Here is a 14,009-nt window from a genome sequence, read left to right on the forward strand (position 1 = left end):
AAAAAAAATCGATATTAAAATTCCTTGACTTTCCTATTAAGATATTTTTGTCACTCTTGCATCCTGGTTCTTCTTCAAGCTCACTGTCCTGGCATATGCCCCACATTTAGTCATCCTGATATCTTTCTTTCAAAAGATACCAGTCTTTTCAGGGGAGGGAAGGTTTTTTTTAATTTCCCCAAGTTTAATTGCTCACCAGAAAGGAGACTGTGTGTATGTCTATGCAGGCACTGTGCAGCATTGGGAGAGGGCGTCTGGAACTTATCTGAGAAATGGAAGGGCTTAATGCTGCCAGACCTGTGGTAGGGGCATGAGAGCAGGGAGAGGATGCTGACTTTGACTTTGACTTTGACTTTGAAATGCACCCCATTCATTCATGTGCCTGCTGAATGTTGGTCCTGTTGGTGGCTTCCCCGCTGCCACTTAAAGGCTGGGGCGGGGTACCTACCAGCTTATCTCATCCATACTACCCAAAGGCCAGAAATAACTTCATGTCGCAAGCCTCTGCCTCACACTTCTACGGATCTCTTATCTTGAGATTTTTGTTCGGTGAACACCAGTGAATGACCTTGGTCATCCTGGGCCATGCACTATCCCTCATCACTTATAAACATGTTATACTCTGAGGGACTTTAAATGTAAGTATTACTATCCCCAATTCTAGCTATAAACACCTGATGCTTGTTTTGTGGGGAAAGTGGGCTCTGTTTCTGAGCTCCAGAAAGGTAGGAGAGTTTTCCTCAACTTTACTTATTCTGGCAAACAAGTTCCACAGTGATTTTCCTACTACCTTTTACTCCTGGCTGAACTTACCCTGTCTCACCTCTCTGCTCACTACTTTGGTCTGAACCACACTGGCTCTTACCTGCCTAAGGCTTTCACCAGTGCTGCTTCTCCTGCGCTGCCTGATCTTTCCCCACTTGCTACTTGGCTGGCCCCCTCTCTACCCAAGTCTGACCAGATGCCACCTGCTCAGGCAGGCGTCCCTAAAAGAGATTGTCCTGGTTACTGTTTCCACAGTGTCTTGTGATATCCTTTCGGACATTTAACAAATTCTAACACAATACACTTTTATACTTGGCTACTTTCTTCACTTAGATGGCTAGTCTCGAGAGGCCAGGTCCTTGGTCTATTTGTTTACGATTGCACATCCAGGGCCTAGCACATAGTATGGATCAATAATTATCAATAAAAGGAATAAATATTTTAAAAGGAGTTAGACTTTTTTAATGTGGTAAAAAGACAAGCAAAATTTACCAACTTACCCATTTTTAAGTTGAACAGGATTAACATTTTTACATTGCTATATATTGGATCTTCAGAATTTCTCATCTTATAAAACTGAAACTATTTCTTTTTTTTTAGAAGATTTATTTATTTATGCATACAAGAACTGGGGTACAGGCCAGACGTGTGTGGGGTGAGAGGATTCACCAGAGACAGAGTGGGGGAACAGAACAGGCAGATTGACTGAAATACACTGCTGAGGGGAACAGTCAGTGAGTCAGGAGAGGTCTGCTGCTCCATGTGGGTATCTCCATGGCCGGCCAGGATTAAACTTGTGCTGCAGTTGCCACGGACAGCTTCACAGGTTGCATCTTAACCCCTAGAGCCACCAGGGAGGCCCTGAAACTCTATATCAATTAAATAATTTCCCACTTTCCTCATTTGCCAGTCCCTGACAACCACCATTATCCTTTCCTTTAAAATTTTGACTATTTTAGATAACTTATATATGTAGACTCACATAGAATTGTTGTGTATGTGTACCTTATTTCACTTAACATATTGTCCTTGAAGTTCGTCAATATTTTAACATGTAGTAGGATTTCCTCAAAGGTATGAGTATTATCAGAGGAGCCCTACATGACTCTCTCTGTGACTTGAAGTTATTTACTTAATTGTAAATGATGTGAGACTTCACTTTAGTCAAGGTGAAGAGAATATTACATATACACATATAAATACATATATATTTAAGATATTAATATTTTTATATTTAAATCAATATAAACAACAAGTGACATTATGAGGGAAGTCTGATAATTTGCTATATTCTCTTTCTATAAAGATAAGGCTAAAGAATAGAAATAGCATGGTCTGGCTCCCTGGAACTGGAGTCATTGCTCAAGGACAGTGAATAATGCCATAAAATCACTTGTACTGTAAAGATCATTATCTAAATTCATTATCATACAGAGGACATTCAAGCCTCACATTCAGACCTACTATTTCAATCCTGACATTTCTCTAAACACCCAAATTTACTTTCTATTTCTCAGGAAAAAATGAAGTAAATCAAGGAGACACTAGAGAATTATCAAGTAATCACAAATTTATGGAGGTGCAGTCAGTCCCACATTTTAGTCATTTGAAAAGACCTCTGTATCTACCTGCAAACAATCATTATTATTCCCAATTTAAAGTGTTGTTATCACTACTTCTGAGTAGTAGCAGAATATCTCCACAACCTTGGAGTAAACAAAGATTTCCTAGCACACTAAAGATCACTTGCCATAAAAAGTAATGTATTGTTCTTCATCAAAATTAAAAATTTGGGTCTCCCCTGTGGCGCAGCGGGTTGAGCGCAGCACTGTGAAGCTGTCCACAGCCTCTACAGTGCGGGTTTGATTCCCGGTTGTCCAGGGATATACACACATGGCACGGCAGACCTCTCCTGTCTCGCTGCTCCCCTCAGCAGTGTTTTCGGTTGTCTGCCTGTTCTGCTTCCCACTCTGTCTCTGGTGAATGCTCTCACCCTCCCATGCCTCTGGCCTGTACCCCAGCTCTTGTGTAGTTAAAATAAATCTTTAAAAAATTTTTAAATTTCAGCTCATTAAGAGGCACTCTGAATAAAATGAATAGGCAAACCACAACTTGAGAAAATATTTACAGTACATGTATCTGACAAAAGACTTATATCCAGAATACATGAAGAACTCTTACAGTCAATAATAGACAAGTGATCTAGTAAAATTGATAAAAACCTGAACAAATATACTATCAAAGAAGATATACAGACGGGGCAATAGTCATATGAAAAGATCAACATCATTCACTGTCAGGGAGAGTGAGGAGCAGCTGGGAATTTCAACACTGCTGGTGAAATGTTGGGGGTTGTTTTTATTAAAAATAGCAATTTGAATAAACCTAGCAATTCCATTCTTAAGTCTCAATCCAGCAGGAATAAAAAACATATATCCACAAACAGATTTGGATAAGAATTTCCAGAGCGGTCTGATTTATAATAGTCCCATACTAGAAATAACTCAAATGTCATAACTAGGATAAAGGATAATTTGTAGTTTAGTCACACAATAGAATATTACTCAACAGTAAAAAAGGATTAATTACTGATATATGCAGCAGTCTGAAAAAGTATTATAGTAAGGGCATGGGGCATTTACAATCATACAGCATGCTGTATGATTTCATTTAGATGAAGTTAGATGAAGTCCCAGAATAGACCAACCTAATTATGGTGATAGATAAAGGAAATCCTGTGCAGTATGGAGGAGATAAAAGGGTAGGGACATGGATTAAAATTGATTGAAAAGGGCCATGAGGGAAATATTTAAAGTATGATGCTCAATATCTTATTTTGGGTGGCCATTATACAGAGTGTATACAACTCTGAAATCTCATTATATTGAACACTTAAGATATATGCATTTTATTCTATATAAATTACACACCCATATTAAAAGTTAAGAAATTCTAATATTAAAAAAACATTAACACCAAATAGCATTTGACATATTTCCCTATTTCCTAAACATGGACAATGTTTCAAAAATTCTTGTTCTACAGAATTTAGCTGACCTGGTTAATGACATATGATGTCAAAATTAATTTATAGATTTTCATTATATTAAGCTTCCATTTATTGTGAAGTTCAAAAAACAAAGAAAATTTTACAACCCCCCCCCACCCTCTTCCCAAAGCAAAACAAAACCAAACAAACCCCTGCTCTCAATCAGGATTAAGTTTTCAAAGATGAATGTCATTGCCATAGTATACCAGCAAGGGGAGCAGTTACACTTTGAGAAGAATTCTATCTTCCTCAACATTGAATTATTCTATAGGGCACTTTAACGAGACTAAAAAAATTGACTTTTGGGTGTAGCCACAATGGAAATGACAGATCATTTTAATGCAAGGGAAAAAGATTGGAAACCTTGACCCTCTAGATTACTTTGCACCTCACTGCGAAGGGAAAAAACACTTGCAGATCAGCTTATTAAAATAGTATGTTCATGTAATTCATGAACAGCTAAATTGACTATGGGTATGCCACTTTTTCTTTGTTAATTATTCCTATACAAGAATTATAAGTACATCTCCTTTTTCCACAAAATAAAAAGACCCCAATTATGCCATGGTTTACTTTTATGGAGATGGGAATAATAGCTACAATTTGTGCAGAATTTACAAGCTGTTTGAATACTAAAGTCTGAGAGTAGGTAAGATCGGCAAAGGGTGCTTTTCTAAAATCTTAAAGCACAAGGTCTTTTCCGTTGAGATGGTTAGGCCATGAAACTAAAGGTTTATGCTGCATTCTTTTTTTTTTATATCACCATGTTCATCAATTCTTACAAGATTTGTAAGGCTTAATTCTCACATAAGCTCAGGAAGGCTGCAGGAAAATCTCTAACTATCCTTTTCCTAGCAGCTTCAGTAATCCTGGATTTACAAAAAAAGAATGTTCTGGCTGACAATGGGAAGCATGTCCTTAGGCACCTGCAAATACAGGGCTGCCAGCTTAGGGACACTTACAATACAAAGGCCCCCTTTACCCTCCGGCCTTAGTACCCCGCCCCATTGATCCTAACACCACAGCACCTTCTCCTCAAATGTCCTCATTCCCCAGAGAAGTTGGGTGCAGCGGGACCAGCGATGTGTACCCCAAAAATCCCTGAGCCATGCGCATGTGGGGCTGCTGTATGGAAGCCACATAGTTGCAATCTGCTGCACTCATGAATATGAGATGTGAGATGTGCCACCTCCCTCGGGGCTGACAGCACAAGGACACTGGGTACATATAAACAACAGTCCGTTCCAGGAACCAAGGGAGGAGAAGGCGCCTCCAGAATGCAAAGGTCTAGGGAGGTTGTGTGGACTGACTGGATTTGGGAGCTGACAGTGGCGCCAGGAACAACTGTTCACTGAAATCACACACCTCTGCAGCTTTTCTACTAGGGTGGCCCATCAACTCCAGAAGACAGTTTCCGAGCAGTATGTATTACCCTTGAATGGTATACCCTTCACTGGATCATAAACCCTGCCGAAGATTTTCTCCATGAAAATCCAAGGAACATTTATTTCTCAGTTCAATGACCCTAAGAAACGATTCTGAATTACTTTCACTTGTGAAATAGAAGAAAAGCATTTTTTTCCCCCAGTCTCTATAAATGTAGACCAAAGAAGCACAGGATCCGGAGTAAGATACAAGTTTTAGACTCTGCCTTAAGCATATTATCCATATCTCTAAATCTGTGATGTTATAATCTGGACTGTACTCTTGCTGGCAGGGATCAAAGAATTATTCCACACTGAGTAAGATTCATTACGCAGTAAAATATTTTAAAAGAATTGAATTGCCATGCTACATGCTCTTAATTTTGAGTTTGTCACTGAGTGGACATTCAGCTTGTGCTCTTCCAACTAAATGGGACATAAACCAAAAGCCTCTCCCAAGGACTAACAAAATCTGTGAGGTATATAGAGATGAGGTAAAAAGAGGAAACTCTACGTAGAACCGAGAAATGCAGACATGTTGATTAAAGAGGAAACAGAAGGGAAGTAGAGTAAAGGCTAAAGAAATGAAAAGGCTGGAAGTTGCTTGTGTTTGCTCAAAATGAGAGTTGAGCTGCTCCCTCCAGCAGATCTAGAATGAAGACTGCACACAGGGCCTCCCCGGTGGCACAGTGGTTGAGCGCTGGGTTGGAAAGCTGCCTGCAGCCTCTGCAACGCTGGTTCGATTCCCGGCTGCTCCCCGGCCACCAGAGGAGGGTCCCACATGACACGCAGACCTCTCCTGCCACCTCCCTGCTCCTCTCAGCAGTGTACTTCGGTCCTTCTGCCTGCTCTGCTCCCCGCTCTGGCTCTGGTGAATTTGCTCACCCTCCCACGCTTCTGACTGTACCCAGTGCTTGTATAAATAAATAAATAAATCTAAAAAATTTTTTTAAATAAAATTAAAATTAAAAAAAAAAAAAGACTGCACACAGACCACCCAGGAGTGAAATGATAGTTGTAGAGAGCACTATGCTATGGCCAGAATGGCACCAGGTGTTAAAAGCACATTCAGGAAAGGCTGATGTGTTTGAGGTATGGCGTCTGAAACCCAATCAGGAGAAGCATCATGTGGTGCTTTTGGCTCCAGCAAAGCAAACATGGCTGCATTTCACTTAAAGCCCTGCCATGTAGAGGCCCTACCATGGAAGAAGCTACACATTCACAGGTTACCACAGCTGACTGAAAGGGATGTACAGGAAGCAAGATGCTAGGCAAGTGAGTGTTGTGTGATTCCTACTGGTATTCACAGAAAAGTCTGAGGAGAAAGAAGAAAAAGCTCTGTGATTTTCCAACTCCTACTGAGTCTACGGTTGTATTTTCACAGCAACCAAGAATTTTGTCTGACTTTGACAGAGTTTTCCAAATGTTTCATGTTATTCGTGGAAGATTCTCATATTCATTATTTTTTGAAGATCTTGGAGAGTTAATAGCACCTTGAATTTAGTGCATCCTTAATGAATAATTACTGAGTGAATGAATCAACCACGTTCCCAAATGAGGAATGTGTCTTACATTAATTAAAATATGAGTCAATAATGTGCAAGATATAGCCTATATTTTCTTTATTACTGCCATTTGGAAAATTGGGGACGTGCTCCAGCAATTCAACTCTCCCTCTGAGGAAAGTTCAGTAACTATCAAGATAGATCTTGGCAGCTCTCTCCTGGAGTCCCCAAGGCTCAGTAAGAATTTTAAGAGAACGCTGGACATTTTCCTCATGGCTTATGAGTAACACACTTCCATCTGTGGGGAAGGAAGAATGGTCCTTCCTATTGCAACCCGTGCTTTCTGTACTGAGATCTAGAGCTGGCACTGATTCATGAAGGACAGCTAGCATACACCCAGGCTGCTTTTCACTTGGTTCAACTTCCCTTTCTATTTTACAGGAAATGAAAAACATTTAACCATCTTATGTGCTAGGGAAGAACTAAACCATGAATGGAAGAGGGGGCTGCGCATAGGGCGGGGTAGGGATTGAGAGGAAGGGAAATAGAGAGCATGAGAGGGGGGAATCTCTGAGCAGTAGCTGGTGGCTGGGGCTCAGCTGATGGGAGAATATTTGACCTGGGGGATATTTAGCAAATCAAATCACTGATTTGATAATGATAACAGGCATAGGATCACAGGCAGCTGACTGTAAATAGAAAGCACTGTATTCTGTTAACCCAGCTTTGAGGTTTGTGCACGAGTTTTAGGGTACTCGGTCTCCAAGTTTTGGGACCTGTATCGACTAACATTTTCAATTGTTGCTCAAAGTATAGTAACTGCTTTGAACTTCTCTAAACCATTAAATCATCCATTTTAGTTGCTCTGGATATGATAGGTAAAACTGTACATCAAAATCATGTTTTCAGAATGGGGTCTTAATTCTGCTTACAAACAGTTTTATACATCTCCTTGTGGTTTTCGTTCCCCATTACATCTTGTTCTACCAGAGGCAAGTTACTAATCACAGGTAATGTTTAGCTCTTTTTTTTTTTTTTTAATAGAGGCACGTTTTATTTATTTATTTATTTGTTTGTTTGTTTATACATGCACTGGGTACAGTCAGAAGCGCGGGAGGGTGAGAGAATTCACCAGAGCCAGAGCGGGGAGCAGAGCAGGCAGAAGGACCGAAGTACACTGCTGAGGGGAGCAGCGGGTGGCAGGAGAGGTCTGCGCGCCATGTGGGACCCTCCTCCGGTGGCCGGGGAGCAGCCGGGGATCGAACTGGTGCCACAGAGGCCGCGGGCAGCTTCGCAACCCAGCGCTCAACCGCTGCGCCACCGGGGAGGCCCTAGCTCTTTCTTTTTTAAGAGCACCTTTATGTGTGTATGCTGATACATCTCCTATCTTTAATGATATCAATAACCCACATAAGCACTATACTGTCATTCCAGTTTTACGGACAAGGGCTCAGTGAGGTCACTTTGTATGTGTTCTGGCCGTAAGGTCAGACTGCTTCTCAATACAGCACTTTACAGTTTAGAATGCACTTTCACATGCATTATATATATTCCCCAACCTATGAATCAAAGGCCATAGTAACCCACATTTTACAGATGACAACAAAAACACTTAGACAAGTTTTGTATGCACATCATACTGTTCATGGGATTCAAACTTTTGTCCTCCTATTTTTCAGCCCAGGCTTAATCAACAGTATAGAGGAGAGAAATGAGTTCTCGAATATAACCCCGCTCAAACTTCTTATCCATCTTCAGACTTATTATTTAAAAAACTCTACCACTGCTCTGATCTGGAAGAATTTGATTCTCTCCTGCGTTCCTGGAAGTTTTCTCAATTGCCACCCTCCCTGCCCCCGTAGTCTTATCTATTTCCATTTCTACCCATTTCAACTCTATACAGCTGGATCTCAAATCTTTCTCTCGCTGAGGGCTTATTTCTTTGGAACACACACACACACACACACACACATCACTCCCCCATCTCAGTTTTCTAGAACCAACTTGTAGAAAAACTGCTTTTCTTGCACAATCCATATACTTCCCTAGTTTCATAATTTACTCACATTACTTTGAAATGCTATTTTTTTCTCTCCATGAAGAAATTCTATTCATTCTTTAAGAATTAGCTCAAATGTTAGACTATAAATATCTTCTCATCTTTTTAAGTGAGATTTAATAGTTTGCTCTCTGTGTTCCCATAGCACTTTGCTTATAAGGGTAACGTTTCCCATACCACATGAGAAAATTATTTGTCTCCATCTTTGTTCCAACTTCTCACAATGAAGATAAGAAAAGAATTTTATTTATCTTTACACACCTTGAAGCAATAACCATGGTCTTTGCCTAAGTGTTTGTTGAGTAGATGAACGAAAGAATGATGATTTGGTGACTATCACAATTTATCAACATGCCCCAAATAAGCATGAGCTGAATTCACTGTTACTTTTTCTCAGCTTAAATCTTCACTATTCTCCTGAGAATTTGTCTCGCATGCTTTGTGAAAATATTGTTTTAAGTTAAATAAAATTACCTGCTGTATGAAATCATGGGCAAGGAAAGAAATGACATATCATTTTTCTTGTAAATGTAAACATAATACTCTGATACAGGTGGTCCAGGTTACAGATAAATATCCCAAAATTAACATTAATATTTGTAATTAAAAATAAGATAGTAGGAATTGATCCTCTTCTATTAATAAATACTTATGTTTACAACAATAGCAAACTGGAATAATGAATTTAGGGAAGTGGAGAGGAAAGGGAAAGCTAGCCTGAATTACGGAGGTCAGAATTATTGAAAGTAATGCAGTTTTATTACTTTCAATAGTGTGATCTACCAATAAAGTCAGTCTAAGGAGACATATACTTAATAACACAGATCCTTATTTTATAGCTGAATCTTTTTGCCTAAAGACTGTTATATATTCTAAAGGCATAAAACAGTTATTCTCTTTAAACAAATTATGGGTATTCCCTCGATTTTTCTTATTGGATTTCTTGCAGACAATCAAAAAACTGTATACAAATTTCATCTTCACGTAGGTCAAAAAATGGGTGCTAGCAATATCTTAATTAGTAAGGTTTTACTGTATTCATAAAGGCAAATATTTCTGGCAGGTAAAAATCACAGGAAAGTGTTAAATATTTTTAATATTTAACTTCCAGGAACGCAGGAGAGAATCAAATATTTAAACATTTCCAACATCACAGGAAAGTGTTAAATATTTTTAAAATAAAAATAGGAAAAATGTAAACATTTTAAAATAAGATAAACATTTAATTTTCATTAAGCCAGATAAAAATTAAATATATCTTTAGTCTTTGATTTCCTTTGTAAATTCCTTGAGGGCAAGGAATTTGCTGGTTTTTCTCCCCAAACCTCTAGACACTATACACCCCAACAGTCATGTAGGCTGTACTTTTTGGTGATGGCTATCACGGCAACAATAGGAGTTTAAAGCAGCACTGTAATATTTTTAGATATTCTGACTGGTGAATTGCTTAACTATAACTACCCAAGACTTGAATGTTATGTATTATTTACTCACTGATTCTGGGTACAGGCTGCAAGTAGTTTACTGATCCCCATCCTGGAAAAGAAGAGAAGGGAAATTCATGTATTTCCATCATATCAAGTCATTTAAAACACTTTCTACATAAAGATGTCTCAAAATCGCTGATATTTTATTCTGGAAAAGAAAATCATGGGGAAGAACAAGGTCATGATATAGAATATGGCATCTCCTTTGTTTCTGAACTAATAAGGAGATCATGAGTTCAGTGTCATATATTAGGAAACCTGGCATTACCTTCAAATTTTGCCAAAGAAGAGACGAGAAGATGTGGTATATATACACAATGGGATATTATTCAGCAATCGAAAAAGATAAACTCATGCCATTTGTAGCAACATGGATGGAGCTAGAAGGAATTATGCTAGTTGAAATAAGCCAGAAGGAAAAAGAAAAACATCGGATGGTTTCACTTATAGCAGGAATATAGGGGAACCAAATAAGACATCAGTGGAAAAAAATAATAACAGTACAAAATACAACAAAGCCAAAACAGACAATTATAAATCAGAGACATCCTGCAGGGGAGGAGGCAGGAGAGGGATCAAAGGGAGAGAGGGAGGAAGCACAGGGGACTGAGGTGATGGTGCATGGGTGCATTGGTGAAGGAAATTCTATGGGGACTACACCTGAGGGGGTTGGGGGGAGTAAATACTGTTTAAAAATGAACAATGATGTAAATAAATAAATAAATAAATAAATAAATAAATAAATAAATAAATAAAAATAATAAAAAAATGAAAAAGAAAAAAAGAAAAGAGGAGCTTTGTGCCTGTAACTTCCGTATCAGAGCAATGGAACTGGGAACTAGAAGAGTAGGAGGAGCTGCAAAATGTTTACCTCAGGAGAAAATTTCCCTGAATTTGTTACAGTCTATTCCATAAGATATTAGTGTGCTAATACACAATTATATTTTCTGCTGAGAAATTTTGTATACAATTATATTTTCTACTTAGAATCTTTGTGTAAAGCTGTGCTTGTATATGATATTTCTTCTTGAAATCTTTGAGTACTTGGGATAGATTTCAATGGGTAAAACTGATATTTGGGATAAACGTTATACATCTCTTGGCATGGAGCATCCAGCATTCACTGTTGGATACCTTGGTTTGTGAAGCTTAGAGAGTAAATGAACTGAAATCTAGGATAAAATCTGAGAAAAACATTCCCATGGCCATTTAAATCATCCAGAACTAATGAAGGTTTATTCTGTAGTGAACAGCTCTAAGAAAGAAATCTTTGGGTTTTTCTTGAGTGAATGCTTTCTTTGCCCATCAAGATGGACCTCTTTCTGCCAGATTAAGTTGCTAAATGTAACACAGTATATTTCTTCTTGCTTAGCCATCCATGGGGAGAGAGAGCCTTACCTCATTCTGAGAAAAACTCTAGACAAGATGGTAATTATATCATAATTTAGTCATTTGTTTCCTAGATCACACAGTTCCAATTAACCCCTTAAAAACATGTTATAAATATATAATATGTATTATATTGAACACTATGTCACATATTTAAATTATACATTACATACTGCTTGCTAGACTATTAATATTACAAGTATATATTATATTTTGCTTTCTGTATGCTGATTTTTTTAAATATCCCCTTTAAAGCTTATTGATTAAAAACTTGAACAAACTCAAGAATGGTGAGGTTTTAGAAGAGGTAGTTAATTTCCTGACCTGCTATCCTGCTCCATTTAAATAATGTGCTGTCACTGTGACTTTATAATATTGCTATTCTAACTCTGAGATAAAGATTCCATTGACTTTTGCCTTTTAAATAAATCTTTCACCAAATTTCACTTCTGATAAAATATAACAGTTTATACTTATGTTAAATTCTATTCTTTTTAAAAAAAAATACTTTAAAATATATCCAAGGACATTTTGAATTGCATTGCCATGAGTTTTTTGGTGTAAGGTATCACCGCTCCACATGATTTAGTAATTTCTGCATTTTAGATGAAGGTATTTATCAGCCATTTGTATAGCTCATCAATAAGTTATTGGCCCTACAGTACAACTGATCCTCAGGGATTGGAATTTGATACATAAGCCACTACTTCAACCCACTTTGATGTAATTGCAACTCTATACTTACTTGTTCACCCATGTAACAGTATCATGATTAAGGTCATACTTTCATAGCTTGGTAATAAGAATATTGTTTAGGCTACAGACCAAAATCTTCCTTCATACAAAACTGATTTTATCTAGCATATTCTCATTGTTTATGTAATTGTTGTACAAGCATGGAAGGAAATTAAATTGATGTGGAAAAAGTGACTATTCAAAAAGTCAAATGTGGCTGCCTCTTTATCACTTATGATATTCTGGGAAGTTACTTATTGATTGCATGAAAAATTGTTCTCATCAGGTATTGCTTTTAAGCTCTCTGGTTTTTAATGATCAAGTCATTTCCTTAAAATTGTGGATATGGCAGGCTCTTTCCCTCATCTCCACAATGGCTTAAATAAAAAGACTGTGTAAGGTCATTTGCAATTTTCTTATTTATTTATTGTGGTAAAAACCATATGAGATTTACCTCTAAACAAAGTTATCTGTGTACAGTATAATATTAAGTATCAGCGCAAATAACACAACAGCTCCCTAGAACATTTTTATTGTGACCAAGATGGTGACAGAGGAGGTTCCTTGCTTTGCTACCAAGAGGACCATCTAACAGTTAACCACAGGAACACTATATCAGAAAGTTCATGGCTCGGGGTGAAACTGGAACATCCCTTGGATGACAGAGATCAACACAAACTATGACAGAGGAGATAGACTAGAGAGTCGTGTTTCACTAAACAGTCGTGAAGAGAAGTGCCTGGAGATTGCAGTCAGGGCCTGGGGATACCAACGCCAGGGCTGTCAGTTCAGTAAGGGCTTCTGGGGAGTAAAGAGCTAAATGGTGTGGAGGCACACACTCTTGGTTGAGGGGAAACATGTAGAATTTGATATGTAGCCCACTGGTGGAATTACTAGTAAAAAGAACAAGGACAGTGCGCTGGACTTTACTCCCTCTCCCCCATCATTTGGGCCTATACTAATTTAGTGAAGTACACTGACAGCACATAGACTACAGAATCTCAAATCTGGATACCCCTGATATCCCAGTGATACTGGGTGCCAGCAACACAATCCAGCCTCCACCCCAACCCACACATCCATATCTCTCCAGGCCCCTCCCCCATGCTCTGACTCAGCAACTGCAAAAACAGGTATAGAAGCCAGCACTGGCCCCAAAGTAAAGTCAATTCAAAGCAAATTACAGTGCCAATTGCAGGAAAGTAAAATTCATGCCACTCTTTAAGTTATAGCTAGAGATAATTTTAAAATTAGGGAATATATTATATACTTTATATATTACATATTTATATCCAAAGCAACAGAAATATAACACATGGCAACTTGAAACCTCAGGGACTATCATAACATATGGAAAGAACAACTCTGCAGAATCCAAACACATGTCAGATTTTATATCCCTATCAGATGGAGATTCAAAATTGCTATAATTAAGAAACTCAAAGAGACAGAAGAAAGCACAGACAGGGAGGGCAAGGTGATACATGAAGACTCAGAATAAACTAATCAAAGAGATACAGTAAAAACACAGAAAAACAAATGAATGACCTGAAAAATACATTTAATGAACACAAAATAGAAATTGAAGCTTTAAAT

The 14,009-nt window shown here is 38.1% G+C and overlaps 1 protein-coding gene across 1 annotated transcript in view; it reads right to left on the minus strand.

Moving 5' to 3' along the window:
• The window catches only part of CHST9 (carbohydrate sulfotransferase 9), a gene marked incomplete at both ends in the record, with an annotated part of 212,974 nt that overhangs the window by 98,784 nt on the left and 100,181 nt on the right, over positions 1 to 14,009 (minus strand). The window contains one exon of the mRNA XM_084252923.1: positions 10,297 to 10,338. Coding sequence (XP_084109049.1) covers positions 10,297 to 10,338 — 42 coding nt within the window. The remainder of the gene's footprint in view (positions 1 to 10,296; positions 10,339 to 14,009) is intronic.

The sequence above is a fragment of the Talpa europaea genome (assembly GCF_964194135.1).
Source record: "Talpa europaea genome assembly, chromosome: 13".
NCBI lineage: Eukaryota > Metazoa > Chordata > Mammalia > Eulipotyphla > Talpidae > Talpa > Talpa europaea.